Source organism: Harpia harpyja, chromosome 22 (assembly GCF_026419915.1).
Source record: "Harpia harpyja isolate bHarHar1 chromosome 22, bHarHar1 primary haplotype, whole genome shotgun sequence".
NCBI classification, from domain to species: domain Eukaryota; kingdom Metazoa; phylum Chordata; class Aves; order Accipitriformes; family Accipitridae; genus Harpia; species Harpia harpyja.
Genome location: NC_068961.1, coordinates 540463 through 558304, shown reverse-complemented (window position 1 = coordinate 558304; position 17842 = coordinate 540463). Strand labels below are relative to the sequence as shown.

At 40.7% G+C, this 17842-nt stretch overlaps 1 protein-coding gene across 1 annotated transcript in view; it reads left to right on the top strand.

Moving 5' to 3' along the window:
- The window catches only part of REPS2 (RALBP1 associated Eps domain containing 2), a 102623-nt gene that overhangs the window by 63609 nt on the left and 21172 nt on the right, over positions 1-17842 (top strand). Inside the window, exons 13-14 of the mRNA XM_052773868.1 lie at positions 1178-1314; positions 15740-15804. Of these exons, the coding sequence (XP_052629828.1) occupies positions 1178-1314; positions 15740-15804 (202 nt within the window). The remainder of the gene's footprint in view (positions 1-1177; positions 1315-15739; positions 15805-17842) is intronic.

Genomic DNA, 17842 nt, shown 5'->3' with positions numbered 1-17842 from the left:
TCAATCTTTAAAAAAAAATTAAAAGTTTCAAAATGTTAGGTTGAACAATTTTAATGCAAGTAAAATATACACTGCATAATATGGAAAGTAAAAGTATAAAACCTTAAGATCCTGATTCAGAACTTTCCCATTTATTTCAAGGGGGTTGGGTTAGGTCTGATATGATAAGCCTATGGAATTCAAAACTCTACCAAGACAAAAAATACAGCATCAGCAGAGGTTTTTGTGTCACATGTAAATTTTGAAGCAATTATGGCTTTCACTCCTGTATTTATTAAAGTTTATATCAGAAACATAGGATGAGCATTGCCAAATATCTGTCCCACTAAAGAGCTGTTTTCTAACAACAACCTGTTTGGCAAAAAATGAGCTGTTTCCCATTAGTGGGAGTTATTTCTGCTCTACTTGAATGTGGTTTTGGTCTTGCCTGTCATGCATAATGTGTTACAGTAAGTGTAACATCTCACGTTGTCAATGCTCATTTTGAACAAAGCTCTTGGTCTTGCAGAAAAACTGGTAACTACAACAGCTGAAAAATATTGGACACTATTCAGCAAAATCAAAATTCTTAGCAAAATGCACCACATTGGGATTAATGTGATGTGGAAGGGTCTGGAAAGCCGTGTATTTGACCAGTTTTGGTCACTTCAGAGCCATGCAGTTTTTCTGGATTTTGTGGAATTTGGTGACTGTTTGCTGTGAAAAATTTATTCTAATGGTTAGACTATTATAAATTACAAAATGTGTACTTGAGAGAGGTAGGTTGAAGCTATACCTGTACAAACACTACCCTCGCAGTTGGGAAAGGCAACAGAAACTGTAAGGGGTGGGATGGGGGGTGTGGAATTTTACTCAGGTTTATTCAAAATAGTTGCTACAATTATCCTGCTGACAGTTCAAGTTAGGTAAGAAGGCCTGAAGCTGTGATATAAAAGGCCTTAAAAAATACTAGCCCTGTAAGCATGACTCGTTCCTTTCTCCAGGCACACAGGTCCCTCTGTTGCCAAATAAATCTATCTTGTCCTAAGGGGGAACTTAGTCATTAGGGCAAGGAATTTCCACCATGAACCTGAGTTCTGATCAGTGTATTTTTAGGTACTATTCACTGTAGTTGTTTAAAATTAATTTCTGAAATAAAATATTTTCTGCTCCCTCCCCCTGTCCCGTTTTTCCTTAGGTCTTATTCTAGCACATCAATAGAAGATGCCATGAAAAAGGGAGAAGAACCCCCTACTCCACCTCCAAGGCCACAGAAATCACATTCCAGAGCTTCCTCTTTGGATCTGAACAAAATATTTCAACAAAACTCACAAGGTAAAGTTTGCTTTCTTTCCTTCTTTTGAGACCATTTAGGTTAGCTGCATACTTGGCAACTTGATCTGTTTGTACAAATGCTTGACAATATGTGCATATGCTTGCCTTTGCTATAGACAGTAATACAGTACAGAACAGAAGAAGTTGCACTTTCTTGCATTACATAGCCACTGAGGGGAAAAATCAGTGTTGCTATAATTAAGGTGATTATAACGTTTTCTGGCGTGATAATGGGAAGCTTAACATATGGTAGTCTGTCATCACTGACTGTTTATAACTAGTCTGGATGTTTAGACAATTCTTATCAGTAACTTCAATATATTTGATTTTTATTACTATTTATTTTTTGTAGTTCAGAAGCAGGAAGAAAACCCTTAATGTTTAAACTGGGAGAAAGTGAAATTTCTTGTGTGCAAACTTTTGTGATGTTGAAGTCTTCTATATGCATGGGGGCAATCAGAAACCATTCTTTGAGTCGAAAGAAAGGGTCATTTCTTTTGACACAGGTGCGTGTTGAAGGGAGAGAAAGAAAATGTAGAATAGTAACTGGAGTGAACTGAAAGAAAACCGCTCTCCAGCGCGTTAATATTTGAACGGTCCTTTTGCCTTGCACAGTGAGTGGGGGAAAGAGGAGCTTTTTGTTCAGAGCAGCAGTCACCCAGCATTGCTGTGCTTTAGCAGTGTCCTTGAACCAGACCAGAGCTTTATGCGGTGCACACCAATCATCTGATTCAAGGACTAGGTTAAACACGGTCATGTTTATGCTTCAGAAGAAAGCCAAGGTTTGACTGTGTCAAGGAATGTTTTAACTGGGCTTTCTTATGTGGTTGTTGGAGTAGAAAAGAAAGTGTTTCGCCTCTTGCTATGTGGGACTTTTTTTGTGCAAACACCAGACAGAATTCAAGAGTCCTGCTTTTTTTTTTTTTTTTTTCCCCTGCCTTACACAGAGAAGCAATTCCTGATCTTTGGCTGTGGTTCCTGTTCAGCGGTCTGTTGCCTCCAATTTTGATTTCATTATACATAAAAATAAAACCCCAAACAGAGCCAAGTGCACATTTTCTAAGGCAGCAAATCCTCTCAGAATCCAGATAAAAAGTATAACTGGAAGGAACTAAACTTGGATTTAAGTTTCTCTTGGAACACAAATGAAAGGAGAATGTAAATTCTCAAAGAAGTCATTCTGTGAATGAAAAGTAACATCTTGCTTTTGAAACGGATCGTTTTGAAAGTCACCATTACTTTTGAAGTAACATAATGATTTTTTCTGGGCAACTTAACAAACTGACTGTTACAGTGAGTGCAGGAAAGGATAACTCGTCCTATCAATACTTCTTGGAGGGTTTTCTCGCTAGCAATGGGTCAATTAAGTAAGGGTAGGCAGTTGATTGCTTGCAAAGAAAGCAAGTGCTCTGGTCACTCTAAAACTGTTCATCATATTTGGTTCAAATTCATGGCTATTTATAGTTGGAACAAAAATTGGCTCTAGGTTGACAAAACCTGAAGTATAGTGTGCTACCAAATTGCAGAAATGTGGAAGGTCTCCCAGAGGTTCAGCTTCCTCCTTTACCTGCAGGGTGTTGAACTGTCATTTTTTGGTCTCTTGAATGTTCCCTGATGGCAATGCTAAATATTTGTGGCGGTCATCTTCCTTTAATGCAGCTGCTCTATTTTGTGTCAAAAATGTAAATACTCATTGGGAAAGAATAAGGAGGAATTGGTAGCCTTGAAGAATTCAAGGAAGGACTTGTTAAACAATTTGTAGCCCACCCAAAAGAAGGGTTCCATTTCAAATAAATCTGCGTCATCAGAAGGAGGGGATTAAATCAACACATCCCAGCACACCCAAGTACCATGGTGCATTTACCTTGCTCTGCTTCGAAGTAAAATGTCTGCATTGGAAGTCATATTTTCAGTTCTTCGTTCTATGAAGAAACACATGCACACCCTCCCTGTCATTAAGCCCCAAATAGTTGTTATTCTGCAACATCCTATTGATAACCTGATTTTATACAGCTGCGTTCTTTTCTTCCACTTCTCTTGTTTTGATCACCTCACTTTTTTTCATCCTTTTTTCATCCTTTTCCCTACTGATCTTGCTTCTCAGTAGAAATTCCACACTCATTATTTTCAGAAACCTTTTTCATCTAGAGATGGTTCTTCCTCAGGGAGTGGTCATTGTTTCGGTCAAACTCTTTACCGAGGTGCACTTTGCACTTTCTAAAAACACGATTTGTAGGAAGACAGAGGGATTGAGCACTGTCACCTTAAACCAAAGAGCCTTACCAAAAAGAATGTGTGCGCATGTTTGTGTGAAGTAAATTGCACACAGTTGTATAATAAGTGTATAATAACTGTGTTCTTATTTCTGCTGACAGTATAAAAAATTAAGAAAAATTAAGTTAGAATAGTTTTCATCTGCCATCAGATGATACAGATTTACAATATAGATAACGTGGTGGCAATGTACTATCTAGGTTTCTTGGCTATTGGGATAATACAGCCTGGCATAAATATCAAACCTGATGTGTTTCTACCCACAGGTCAGTTGGTTACTTTCTGTCCTAATGTACTCTCAACTGAATTTTTGATTTACATTTTCTCCCTGCTTTCCTTCCTTCCTAGGTTTTCAAAAATAGTCTCATTGTCACAGCTGAACCACAAAAATTAGCTGGAATGACCATCCCTTCTAGCACCACCATATTGCTTAGTGTCAGTACAGAAAACCAGACTGTAAAATCGACCATTTTAATAGCTTTCAGGGTATATCCAACATGATTAGAATAATCCCATTTCAGTACACTAGTTTTTGTCCTACTAATTCTTGTTCAGAAATAATCCTGATTTGGGGAATTTGGTAGATAATCTGCTCCCACACCTGCAAAGAAGTGCTCAGTAGTATTGAGTTTTATTTTCAGTTCCTTGTTGGTTATGTTGATCTATAGGTATCACTTCTTTAATTGTAAAGCCACCAGTGCATTTTTATAATTGGAGCATTTTTTTGTTTATTTCACTTTGAAAGGACAGGAAAAGAAAAATCTCTTTTCTTCAGGTAAATTCAGCCAAAGACTGTGGCAGATCCTTGTTGCAGGCACTTTTTTGCGGGGGTGTTTTTGTTTGTTTTTCGTCTACTGCTGCTATATCATGTTTGCCACCATCTTATGATGCCCCTCTCCTGGCAAGTATACAGAGAGAACATTTATGTGCGATGGCTGGGATGTCCAGCAATGTACTAGCCACAGAGACTGTGTTTTAAAATTGTTGAACTGGGACATAACTGCACTTGAAGGAGGCACCTTCATTCATACTCCATAGCTGCACTCTTCCAAGATGCTGTTAACTAGTGTTACCCAGGAAAAACATAAAAAACCCAAGGCAACTTAATGAAAGGCCCCACCTTCTGTAGTGTCGATATGTGAATTTCTGTTAAGAGATGTTAAGAGACAGAAATCTCTTCTTTTTTTTTTTTTAATCATGTAGTCTTTACGTTAGCATCTGAGAAAAATTTAGTACTGCTAGATTCTCAATGTATTTCTTTTCGTTGAATATATAATCTCTGGCATTTGGCCTATGTACATATTAAGAAAATACTTGGCTGCGTTTTATGCATTCCTGGAAAGACAACAGCATGTTTTAAGTAGAAACAAAAATGTCAGTTTAAATACATACATGACCTGGTTTACATCTTCATTTCTTCTCTAGCCCTCTGTCTAGTCAGGTGCAAGCCAAGAGCTCCCAGAGTAAGACCTGGGAGCCTGTGGTCCGCAAAGATTTACTGCACTGTTCACAGAGGTCGTCTGCAGATTTAGTTGCTCTCTGGGGCTCCTCATGCTCCCTTCCGTCTGTCCTGCGATCCAGGTGAGGGAGCAGATCCTGAGGGGGCCAAAATTGCCGCAGCTCGGAGCCCGGTGCAGCGTGCCCATGGGGTCTGCCGGCCAGCTAGGATCCTGCAGCAACGCCTCCAGCCACCTTTTACCCTTGACGGCAGCAGTAAGCTAGCGTCTGCCTTGGGTTAACTCTGGCTCTGGGGCAAGTCTTAGCTTAAGTATTAAAACCCCAAAATACATCCATTGTCTTCTGGCCTTTTGCTCGGTTATGTTTTCTGCCCATGACAACTACTGAAGAATTTACTTCTGGGCAATTACAGACAGTGACAGCAGTCTGGGTCTTGTTAGATTGATACAGATGCCTCTGAAATACACTTTATTTCCCATTTAGTTTCATTTCTGAATTGCATAACTTCTTTTAATTAACAGTTCTGTTGAACAAAGGATACTTGTTTGGAAAAGAATCTGCTTTGATGAAACAACAAAATTGTCATAAACAGTGTAGTTTCATGTTGATATGGAAGCAGATTGAATATCTCTGTGTAATTCATCAAAACAGCCATATAACTATTTACAAATGAATTTTTCACTGAAGGCTTTCAGCACTCATTTGCTTTTGAAACACGCCTCCTGCTGCGGCTGTCCCTGCAGTGAAGAACGCGTGGAATGCAGGCACCATTTCTTATGTCGGCTTGTAAGCAAATACTGTAACCTGGATTTGCTCCTTTGGTGGTGCTGGTGTCAGCCAGCAATGTGGGACTAGTATCTTTTGGGGTTTTTCTCCCTTTTAAAATGTGAGGTGTTAAGTACCGCACTTGGTAAGGTGGAAACACAACTAGCATTTTATTGTAAGTGCAGTGTTTTCCGTTACAGATGATGTTTTCCTAACTACAGTCAGATATGAAACCTCTGCTTAGCTCTGCTGGGCTAGTGATGGCTGCCGGATAAGAAAATGTCCCCTCTGCTCTAAATGTAATGTTCACGGAAAAGGAACAAGGGAACAGATTTATTGGTGTGCATCAGTATTCCCATAAGTGATATAAATGTGTCCCCACATCACTTCTGTATTCCTTCATATACATGTTTCCCACGCAGTTTAAAGTAGTACTTTTATCATAAGACTCAGTCAGTACAAACTTCTTTCTTCACCCTTTCATTTTCGTTAGTGCTAGAGGAAGACTGGTGTTCAGCATCACATTTTATCCTCTTTTTCATACCTTTGAAGAAGACTGTTACTTCCTTTACTTCATCAAACCTTCATTACTTCATTCAATTAGCACAACCTTTCCTTGAACGTACAGGCTTGGTGGGTTTTATTTGCCAAGTGTAGAGATTTCTGAATAGTAAGTGTGTGTTGAGATGTCTTTAGTTTTTCGTACTTTCCCAAACACAGACAAATTTTATGTATTTCTGAATGTTTTCAGTCCATGTATCAAATAAAACAGTTCTGTAATTGTGGAGGAAAGAGGATTTGGAGAATTAAAATGATTGTTGCTCCGTTGTCATACACATTTTGATACAAACAGTTCCAAATAGCTACCTTAATACTGTTCGCAGGTGTTTTCAGCTACATTGTGTTTTTAGCTTGGTGAGCCAAATGCAGGTGACTTTCCCTTTTGGGCACACGGAACTGGGTACTAAAAAACCTGCCAAACTTAACCTAGATAAGTATGATTACCGCATTATCTTCTGTATTCTTTTATGCTTAATTAATAACTTTGCCTAATTGGCTCACAACAACCGTGTGCAACGTGACAGGCTTGGGGAAGACTGGCTGGAAAGCTGCCCAACAGAAAAGGACCTGGGGGTGTTGGTCGACAGCCGGCTGAGTATGAGCCAGCAGTGTGCCCAGGTGGCCAAGGCGGCCAACGGCATCCTGGCCTGTATCAGAAATAGTGTGGCCGGCAGGACTAGGGAAGGGATTGTTCCCCCGTATTCAGCACTGGTGAGGCCGCACCTCGCGTTCAGTTTTGGGCCCCTCACTGCAGGAAAGACATGGAGGTGCTGGAGCGTGTCCAGAGAAGGGCAACGAAGCTGGTGAGGGGTCTGGAGCACAAGTCTTATGGGGAACGGCTGAGGGAACTGGGGTTGTTTAGCCTGGAGAAAATGGAGGCTGAGGGGAGACCTTATCGCTCTCTACAACTACCTGAAGGAGGGTGTAGCGAGGTGGGGGTCGGTCTCTTCTCCCAAGCAACGAGCAATAGGAAGAGAGGAAATGGCCTCAAGTTGCGGCAGGGGAGGTTTAGATTGGATATTAGGAAAAATTTCTTCACTGAAAGGGTTGTCAAGCATTGGAACAGGCTGCCCAGGGAAGTGGTTGAGTCACCATCCCTGGAGGTATTTAAAAGACGTGTAGATGTGGTGCTTAGGGACATGGTTTAGTGGTGGACTTGGCAGTGCTAGGTTAACAGTTGGACTCAATGATCTTCAAGGTCTTTTCTAACCTAAATGATTCTATGATTCTGTGATTCTAATTGTATTTGCTAGGAAATATCCGTATCTATTGAGGTTAGCTGTCTGCAAGTCTTAGTTACTAAAGGCAAGCTTTTAAGGAGTTGTGGAGGGGGTTATGTTGTTTGTGTTACCATAAATACAGATTTCTCAACTAACTTTTTTTCAAAGCTGAAGTGACAAGGGGAACCTAGAAGAGTAATGTCCTTTTTAATGCTGAATTTAGATCACAGTGAATTTAATTATGTAATTAATTTTCAGGACCCCCTCCTCTCATTGCTTTTGTATTGGTCTTGATTTAGTAAATACTAGCTACTCTCTTGGGTAGTAGGGCTGGATTTTACTCATGGTGTAGTACTATGCTGTCTTGCATGTTACTGTGTTGTGTTTATTAATTGGATCAAAACACTAAATTAGGAAGATGACAATTCTGAAGGACCTTTATTTTAGAATAGTGATAATAGCAAATACCATCAGCGAAATATGCCATTTTGCTGAATATTGTTTGCACAGTATACAAGAGCTCTAATGTTGCCAGCTTCATCGACTTAAGAGTGCAGAGTCAAGTTAATATCTTTGGTTGTAAGGGTTGTAACAACAATTGCAATTTAAATTAAAAATGTCTTTTACACATAAACCATAGAGAACACAAAATTGAGAGCTGCTGTTCATACTCTTCTGCACTGTATCACTGCAATGAAAATACTGTGAAATGCTTTCTTGACATAAATGTTGCAAAAACTTTTTTTTTGAAGCAGAGAATAGATTACTTTTTTTTTTTCTTTTGGGACTCAGCTCCTGATCTGTTACTGGAGCTGCTGTTTTCTTCTAGTTCTGTTCCCCTTCAGAATACATGTGATCACTGAACTGAGCTTATTCTGAATAAAATATGAATGTCTTCCCTCTGATTTGAATGGAAGAGTTTTATGCCTCTCAGCCATTTAGAATTTTTTATGAAGGATATATGTGTTTACAGCGATGTAACTTATTTCTTTGCCCAACTGGACAAGGGCATAATTAAGGTTGAATAGGCTGGAGAAAATAGTGAGGACATAAATGGATGAATGGTTATTACATGGTAGGAATCTGATGGGGGAACTTATTTCTGCGTTTTTAGATTTTTAAATTTTTATATCTCTCTAGGGTCCGAGTCCAGAGGTACTTGTGTGCAAACTGGGGTAAATCTTACCAGCCTTGCAAGTGTAACTGTTTCATGACAATTTGTGTAAATGGAACTTCTTTTAAATTACTTTTTCCCATTTTTCTAATCTTGGCTCTTGTCTTTCTGGGATTGAGGAATGGTTTACAGTCTGTTTTCATTCTTCTGCAGGTTGTTAAAAATGAAATTTCTAATCCAAAACCTCTTTTCTACTTAAAATTGTTAGGGTTGAAATGTTCTTGGTTGGCCCTACCAGCCCTGCTGACCTATTTTCTTGATCCCATGTGGGTTACTCTCTTCCATGAAAAAAATGTTTGCCCATAGTAGAACAGCTTTACAGGTTAAACAAGAGAGAATCTCCTATTTCTCATGGAAGAGGGGGGCAAGTTGCCTCCCTTGTGGGGGAGACCCTGGAGATGCAGATGTCCTCAAAGAAGTGTCTGCAGCGCAGGTGGGACTGGAGGGGTGGTGGGTGGTAGCCCACTGCTCTTCCTGGCTCCCATGTCCCTGCTCTGAGTTGATCCGTGTTGGAAATGGTCACAGGCGGCAAGTGCCGGAGCCTCCAGCACTCCCACCGGGATCTCCAGATGTGAGAAGCTCTGGCAACCTGGATCTGTGGGAGGTTGGTGGAGGGACTGTGCCTCCCCGTGGGTGGAGAATGAAGCTAAATGTGACAAGAGAGGGAACAAAATCGTGAATAGTTTCCTTTAAGGGGGGAGGGAGGAGGGAGAAACAGGCCCCACATAGAAACACACAGAAAGGGAAGGGGTAGAGAAAACAGTAACTAGAAGATGAAATGGTTTAGGGAAGATGAGGGATGGGAAGTTAAAAATACAGATGTTGTGGATACATGACACAAAACAGAGAATAAGTGGTTTAAAACAAAAAAAAATCTGTTCTACAGATTTTACTTAAAACATGATGAATTTCATGGATAGGGCATTAAAAAAAGACATCATAAAAACCACCTCTTATGGTGTCTTGCTTGTTTATTTGAAAGTGACCCATCAAATCTGTAACACACCAGTGTCCTAAATGAAGTTCACACCTGCAAGTTCATAGTGCAGAAGCATTAATTGCTTAAGATCTGGCTATATATCTTCCTAATTACTTGGAAAGTACTTGCATAATTTTCCATGCAATTGAGGTACAAGTGATGTTCTGTATGATTAGCACATGAAGCACACCTGTAACAAGAGTGTGTCTGTGACATCAGGTGTGTGTATCACTCACTGTGATGCATGAAGCTTTCCTGCTGAGTAGGTTCCCAAAACTAATTGTGAGAAGAAAAGTTATTCTGGTGCTGGCGATGCTTTCTACAGTCTTTCTACAAACCTGATAAGAAAATTAGTATCAGGAGTCTAACATCTTTTTTTGCATTGCTATTACCTTCTGAGGAGACATTAGTAAGAATTATTGAAACAGATCCCTGGATAAATAGATATTTCACAACCACCTTACTAGAATCCTTCATTAAATTTACATTCCTGGCTACAGCATTAAATTTTTTTTTTTTTTCTCGTTGGAACTTTTTGCAGACATAGTATTGAGAATTAATAAATCGGATCTCTTGAGAAACAGTTATTTCACAATCACCTTACTAACGCCTTTGTCAGGAAAGTAAATAAATGAAGCAGTGCAGAGAACGTTATCAGTATTATGGGATATCCAAATACAAATTTCAGTGAACAAGAGGGGAAGTTTTCTAAGATGGAGGTAAACAGAAACCAGCTTAGACACGGAACTTTTCTGCGGTTTGCCTTTGGCAACAGAAGCAGGAAAAGTATCTCAAAACACTCTCCAAAATAGCATCAGAGCGAAAGGGTGAAAATGCCAGCTTCCCAAACTACCTAAGGAACTGAAGCCTAAGGCTACCCAAACTACCTAAGGAACCGAAGGCTAAGGCTTCCTTCCCAAACTACCTAAGGAACCGAAGGCTAAGGCTTCCCAAACTTTGGTTCCTTAGGTAGTTTGGGGAACTGAAGAGTAATTCATTCTGTTGGTTTATCTTTTTTTAACTGTTTTCAGTATTGCTCATTCTTTGCTTCCTGTTAAAATGAATTGGTTGGTCTTTTGTTAAACCTAATCTGGGAGCTAAGCACTCTGAAGCAGCATAAACTGATGTAAAACTGCCATGCAACCAGCTCTGCCTTGATCCAGCAGTGCTGTAGCGTCCACTTGAAAAATGCAAACACATCAGCCAGACTCTACTGAGGAACCCTATCAGAGTTTTCTCCCAGTTTAAGTCCCTGGATGCTCCCTACCCAATTGCGGAAGGCGGGGGGGGGGGGGGGGGGGGGGGGGGGCAGAACAGAAGCAAGAACCTGGATTTAGGCCATCTGGATCCAGGTCAGCCTGGATTTAGGCTGGGTTTGCTTAGGGCTGCACCCTTTGTGTGAGTGTAGAAACACAGGCCTCTTTCTCCCTTTGGGAATGGTGACCGAAATAAGAGGAGCCACCAAACTCTGGGTGCCCTGTTGTACCTGGGGTGAAAGGTGTGTAGGGTTTTGACGTGAGGTGATGTCAGCCTCCTTTGGTAGGCAGTATATCTAGTTTCACTTTGGTTAGAAAGGTACAAAATGGCCCTTGACCCATGAAAACCACTGTTCCTTCAGGACACTGCTTATGTATGGATTCAATTCAGATGAGGAAAAGGAGTACATTTTTTTTCACCCAAATCATTAACTGAGGTGATACCCAGGGTAAGGTGATAGACATGAAACCAAGAAGGAAGACAGCTGCAAAGAATGGAAGTGAAATAAATACCTGACATGGAAATGTTTCAGGAAGAGTAGTTTTATATGCTGCTGTTCCAGTATTAATTTTAAGAAATAGCATGCATCCAGAAGCTCAGTGTTTTATGGCAGTTTTCTTCAATACTAAGAAACAAGAGGACAAGTGACTATCATTGGGTGAGAGAGGTGCAGCATGTTGCTCTTACAGGTTGCTCTAAAGGATCCCAAGGGCCCAAATTTTTTCCACACTAATTTTGGCATCCTCCCCTGCTGCTGTGCCTGGTGAGCTAAAGACCTACTTCCCATAGGTTTGACTGGACTGTGATAATTTTATGTTTTTCCTTGGTCTCTTCTTCCTAGATCAAATAAGTCAAGTAAAGGAGCTATTTGGATGGTCACCATGATTGATATTTTTCACTACTGTGGGTAATGAAAGTGCTGAGGGTTTGTGTTGTCTGCTAGGGAGGCTGGAGACAGAGCAGCATGGCCAGATAGGATGGCATGGCCTGTTCTCAGAGTGTACAGTTACAGCCTGGTGTTTGTTTTAAAATGTCAATCTAGCTTCAGATTGGAAAACCTGTTTTTTTAATCTAGTGTGGTGTCCTGTTAGTGCTATCCAACCTTTGTGTTTGCCAAAATGGGGCAGAAAAATGGTCCTGGAAGCTTTCCATGCAGATAATCCACCTTAAAGTGTAAACATGTGAAGTAAAGAGCTATGATTTTGAACTGAAAGCCCAATCGCTATCTTTGTTGGAGAACTAGTGTGACAGTCTGACAAATTATAGTCTGACAAAAGGTTCATATGGATAAGTTCACTTGTACTTGGGCAAGGTTAGCTAGGTTGAATAAATGTTGATTGTTGTTTGAACTCCCCTGCTGTCGTTTCACCTTAATTCTGACAAAGGAAATGCACGAACCTGAGTCACTCCAACGTTGGGACATGACAACTAGTGCATGAAAATGATATCATTTACAGGAATACATGGGATATGGATACTGGATATACTTAAATCTATTTTACTGGTACCTCTATGGCCTTTCCACAGTGCTATCTATGAGATTTGCTTTACATGGCTTACCCTGGTCTGCACACCAGCAAGCGGCTCAGCAACAAGGTGAGCTGTGGGAGGCCCATCCCATTCCCTCCAGCTCCCTCTGCTTTTGCACAGGATGTGAAGATTTGTTTTCGAAGAGCAATGGTGTTCAGCTTGTCCAAGCTCTGAGGTGTGCACCCAAAAGTACAACATTTGTCTGTTTGCTGCTCAGTCCCAGGTTACTTGCTTTAATTTTGGAAACAGACCTCCCCCTGTATTTGTGTTCGCTTCCAGACCTAACGTAGTGATGCCACCTCTAATAGCAAGAGCCAATCTGTGCAGGGCAATCTCCCAGGAAGGAAGGTATTCTGGAATAGCCTAATAGTACAAGTCACATGCTGGTACACATAAAAACCTATAAGTATCGGTTAGTACTGTCCTCTGTTAGGGTAGTGACACTAGAGAAGGCTGAAGCATGCAGCATTTGACATTAAATCTTTGTTCATTGTGCTGTGGGGAGAAAAAAAGTGAGGGTTTTTTGTAAGTTGTTATGAGTCCTCAAAAGTCAACTAACTTTTGTCTAGCAGTTGTGCTCACATAAGCATGATTTCCTTCTAACAACAGGCCAAAGATGTTCTGCAACGGCAGGAATTTTATGAATATTTCATGAGTTGCTTAAGTTAGAATTTGCAGGATTAAAAAGAGGAAACTGGGTCAAATGCACATGGTGTAAGCATCTAACTTCTTTAATGCTAAATTTATATAAGTTATATTTTGAAAGCTGAAGCAGCAGGTTTTTGGGGGTGGGATTTTTTAGTGGTTTTTTTTTTTTAATTTGACCATCTTACAGAAAAATTATTTTTCCCTTTGGAATTTTGTAAGCCAAATCCCAGGAGGCTTGTGGAGTTTCACAGTGCGTGCAACATCTTAAGGAGATGCTTTTCCAGCAAGCCCAGTGCCTTTCTGCATAAAGACTACGCTGCTGCTTTCCTAGGTATATGGCTGGGTTTGAAGAATCAGGGAGCAAGGACAGTAAGTGCTGTATGTAGAGCTGAAGTTGAGGCGAGTTCTCAATGGTTGCAGCTCTTGTAGCAAAGCTTTTGAGGGCCTGCCGGAGTGTAAACCAGCAAATACAAAAACCATGGGCCCTGTAGGGGGCTACGTATATTCGGAAGGGCCGAGGGAGCTGCTGGGGCTGGTGCCTGCCCACAGCACTGCTGACCCCGGCCCCATGTGCCCCTTCCCAGGGACTCCTGTGCTCGTGGCAGCGGTGCACTCCATAGCTTCGTGTTTGGGCTGCCGAGGGCTCGTTAGGAAGTGTGCGTGATTCACACTCCCCCGTGACATTAGAGCTGTTTGGAGAGCAGAGATGATACCCTCGCAGTGACAACCGCTGGTGGTGGTGGGAGGGTAAGGTGCACGCAGGTGTTTTCCATGGAGTGTTGCAGCACAGCTCCCACCAGGTTTCCTGAAGATACGCATATCATGTTGAGCATACGTACTTGTCCGCTATTACAGCGTGCAGCTGGTGGACCCACAGAGTCCTGGTGTTTGAGTTAGATGGTGTTTCAAATATTGTTACTAGCCATAATTTCCAAAGCTACTGCCAGTGCTCAGATAAATGAAGTAATAACCTGAAGTTCAGACTAAAGGAAAGGAAGGTTTCTTACTCCACTGTTCCTTTCTAAAGCTCAGTTGCACAGAAGAGATGGAGAATGTAGTGACGACATCATGCTGGTATTGTAGCAGTCTTATAAACAGAACTAATGAAATGCAAGAGAAAGGATCCTTATGACCATGTTTTTTCAAATCTCTCTTACACCTGTAGGTGTGTTAGTGGCTCCCTTGCTTAACCTAAGTTGGGTTTTAATTGTTCTACCTCTCTCTTTGGCATTGTGTGCAGTGATATTAGGCTTCATTTTGATTCAAGAGATGATGATGATACAGAAGATGTAAAAAACCCTGATGTATCATAAGCCTCTTTGGAGCTGTATGTAGTCAACATGATTGTTCTCAAAGTTTTCACCCACACATTTTTACTCTCATGTCACTGTTGCCCTTAATGGTTAATATCCTTTGTCTTCATATTTTCAACCATGTAGACATTTTTAGACTTGGTGTATAAAATATGTAAATGGCTAAGCTATAACAAGGCTCGTAATGGTCTTTGTGGCTTTTTAAAATATGCATGGAAATAAAAAGTGTATAAATGTAGTTGCTTGCTTAGCATTATTGTGGTAAAAGACATTTCTAAGTTCAATATTGTTGGGGTTTTTTTGCTATACAAATAACCACCAGTGCAGGATGGACTGTCTGGTATCTTTGCCAGTGCAAGTGCTGAGCACTCAGTGCGACAGGATATTGGGGAGGGTATCCCACCCAAGGACTCCCACCAGTCCTGGTTGGTGTCTATGCTAGTCTAGTCCTCCTTTCTGCAGCAGCCTTTGGAAGCCATAATTTGTCCTGTAGTTTTGTCTCATGATGGGTTTTAGGTATTTTAAGGAAACTGAGAAATACAGTAGCTGGACCTACCAGATTGTTACTCTCCCTTTGTGCTGGCTCAAACTAAAAGCTGACATTGCATTATGTTCAACGGACCTGAACTAACCATTAAGAATTGTCTTCCTCCTCTTGCTTCTCCTCTTCCCTCCAAAATACCTCCAATGAGTAATAACATGCAAATACAAAACATAAAACCAAAGAAATGGATTTCTTTTTGGTCCACTTAGGCTTTTGTCCTATTAATTCCATGGCAGATGTTGTCTTTTTAAGGCTGCACTCCCTCACAATAGTGTGTTTTATCTGGAGTGAGTGCTAATGTCTACATTGGATGCTAAAGCATCACTTTTTTTAAAAGGCAATAATGTTAATGACAAAGAGCAAAATCCCAAGGACAAGTAGACCCTGTTTCTGGGGTTCTTTAACTAGAATTGGATTGCTTTAGCTACAGCTTTTGTGGCTGACTGGCTTCCATCTCTGTTTTTTATCATAACGTTGTGGGTTTTTACAGCAATTAAATCACAACTCAGTCACTACTCATGAAGTTATTTCAAACAAGGTTTTGCTCAATAAAGATCAAGTTTGGTTTCTGTCATTAAAATGTTGAATACTGCTTTTCACTAGAAATTAGCATGGAAATTAATTCTGGTTTTATTTGGAATTACATTAATGTGGTTTTGTTTGTTTGGTTTGTTTTTTTTATCTTCTTTTCTCACTGTTCAGCTGTGAGGTCTGGCTGGCTGCCCCCACCACCGCCTGCACTGCCCCCTCGACCTTCAGTATCTCAGGTATGGACAAAGGTCTAGCCCTTTGCTGTGTATTATTCGCTTATATATGTTACTCCTGCAGTGGTAAGCACAAGTTGGCTTGGACACGGCAGTTGTTCTTGCTTCCAAGTTAATGCAAAGCTGCAGTTTGCTCTGCAGTTCCATACATGTCCTTCTTCATTGGTCTATCTAGCCCATGTGTTGCAGTGTCAAATTACAGACTAATTAAATCTCTTTGTAGTGGAGCTGACATGCAGCCACTAGACAAAACTGTAAATTAAAGGCTGGTAAGGTGAGTCTACTAAGAAGAGTTTCATGCCTGAAAGGCATGGGCTTGATACTTGCTATTTGCTTCTCAAGCTTCAAATGCTCAGAGGGCATCTGCTAAGGGAGCCACAGCATGAAAGAGTGTATTTCACCCATAGGTTTAAAAAACAATGCTGAAAGGAAGCAAATGCCATGTCAGTTATGTTATTAAGTTTCAAACCATTAGTGGTGTGCTTTTGTTTTGCTTTTAGGATGAGCTTTTGTTTGTTTGTTTTTAGAGCATCACATGACCACAGCACAATGCAAATTGACTAAATCATGCGTATCTGCACTTCATGTTTTAGGAGATGATGGAAGATCAGCATCTTGTTCTTTTTATGTTGTTGGCTCTGTTAAGTCTTAGGCAGCAGTAAGCTTCATATTAACTCTTTTAGGTGAAGTGTGTAATAGAAAACAGGTCCACGGGGGATCTAACAGCCCACTGCATATAAAAGCTTGGTGAGACACCTTCCTTGGGCCAGAAACAGTCCTCACTTGAGTTTTGGACCTACTCTTAAGAGTCTGCTGTTGAACACCTCCTGCTGCACAGTGCTTATGATAGAAATGATAAAAGGCTTGTTGCTCTCTTCCTCTCCCCAGCCCTTTTTAGCATCTGAGTGCAGCTAGTTTCTACCTAGATGACTGTAGGGCATTCTGGTTTGAGCTCGCATGCTTCCCCCAAGTCAGTATGGCATTAGCCGTACTGCTAACACCGCGTGCTCCTTAGCACACCCATCGCATTCCTGCTTTGTCTAACACTCCCAGAGAGCAGTGTTTCCCTCTGGCTTCCCTCCGTCCCACAGCTCCCTGCTTCCCTGCCCTGTGCCTGGAGCAGCTGCTGCTGCAGCCCATGCTGGCCCTCCTGCCACTGCTCAGGCTTGCAAGCCCTCTCGGTGCCATCTGGAAAAGCAGTAAATACAACAAATCCTGTTCTTAGGGGGGAAAAAAGCATTGTTTTCAAGCAAGGTTCTGCTAATTGTTCATTTTCATGTCCTATGATAGATTGCATTTCCTTAGCAGGGCATTGAGGAGAGGTGTTAATTTATTTATGCATGTCTAGCAGCTTCCTTACCACATCACAAATACTGAACCAACTGCTCATCCTACACTGGGCTATGCAGAATATAGGACCTTTCTAAAATGATAAGAAGATTCTCATGTGAAATTCTTGATCCAATCCTCTCTTATACAAAAGTCTGGTTTCTGAAAGGAAAAAAAAAAAGTGGCTTCTGTGTCTACTTATTAACGAATATATAGCTGATGCTTTGCTTACATGCATCACTTACATTTAGTTAATTTATTTCTGATTATTTTTAAAGATATTTAATCAAATATATCATCAAAATATTCTTGTTAGGTCATCTAGCAAAAATGTATGTAAAGCTGGTTCTTGAAAACATAATAAACTTCACGCTTGTCAAATTGTTTATTTTATCTCTAAGCGTGCCTTTCTGTGATAAAGGTAACAGACAGTAGGGAAGTATGCGTGAGGCAGTCGTAATTCAGCTGAGCTGACCCTTACGAATAGCATGTAAGCAATAGTAAGCATATGGATTACATTAGTCTAGTGGGGCCCTTGATTTAAAGAGCACGAAGAAGTTGGAGGGAAGGATCTGCTTTCAAATCTGAGGCAGGATCAAGAACTGAAGAAAAGCCATGATGCTGAAATGACACATTCAGCTTTTTCCTGCTTCAAGATTTACCAAACTCTCCTTAAATTTCTGTTTTAACTTATTTTTCAACAATGTTATTG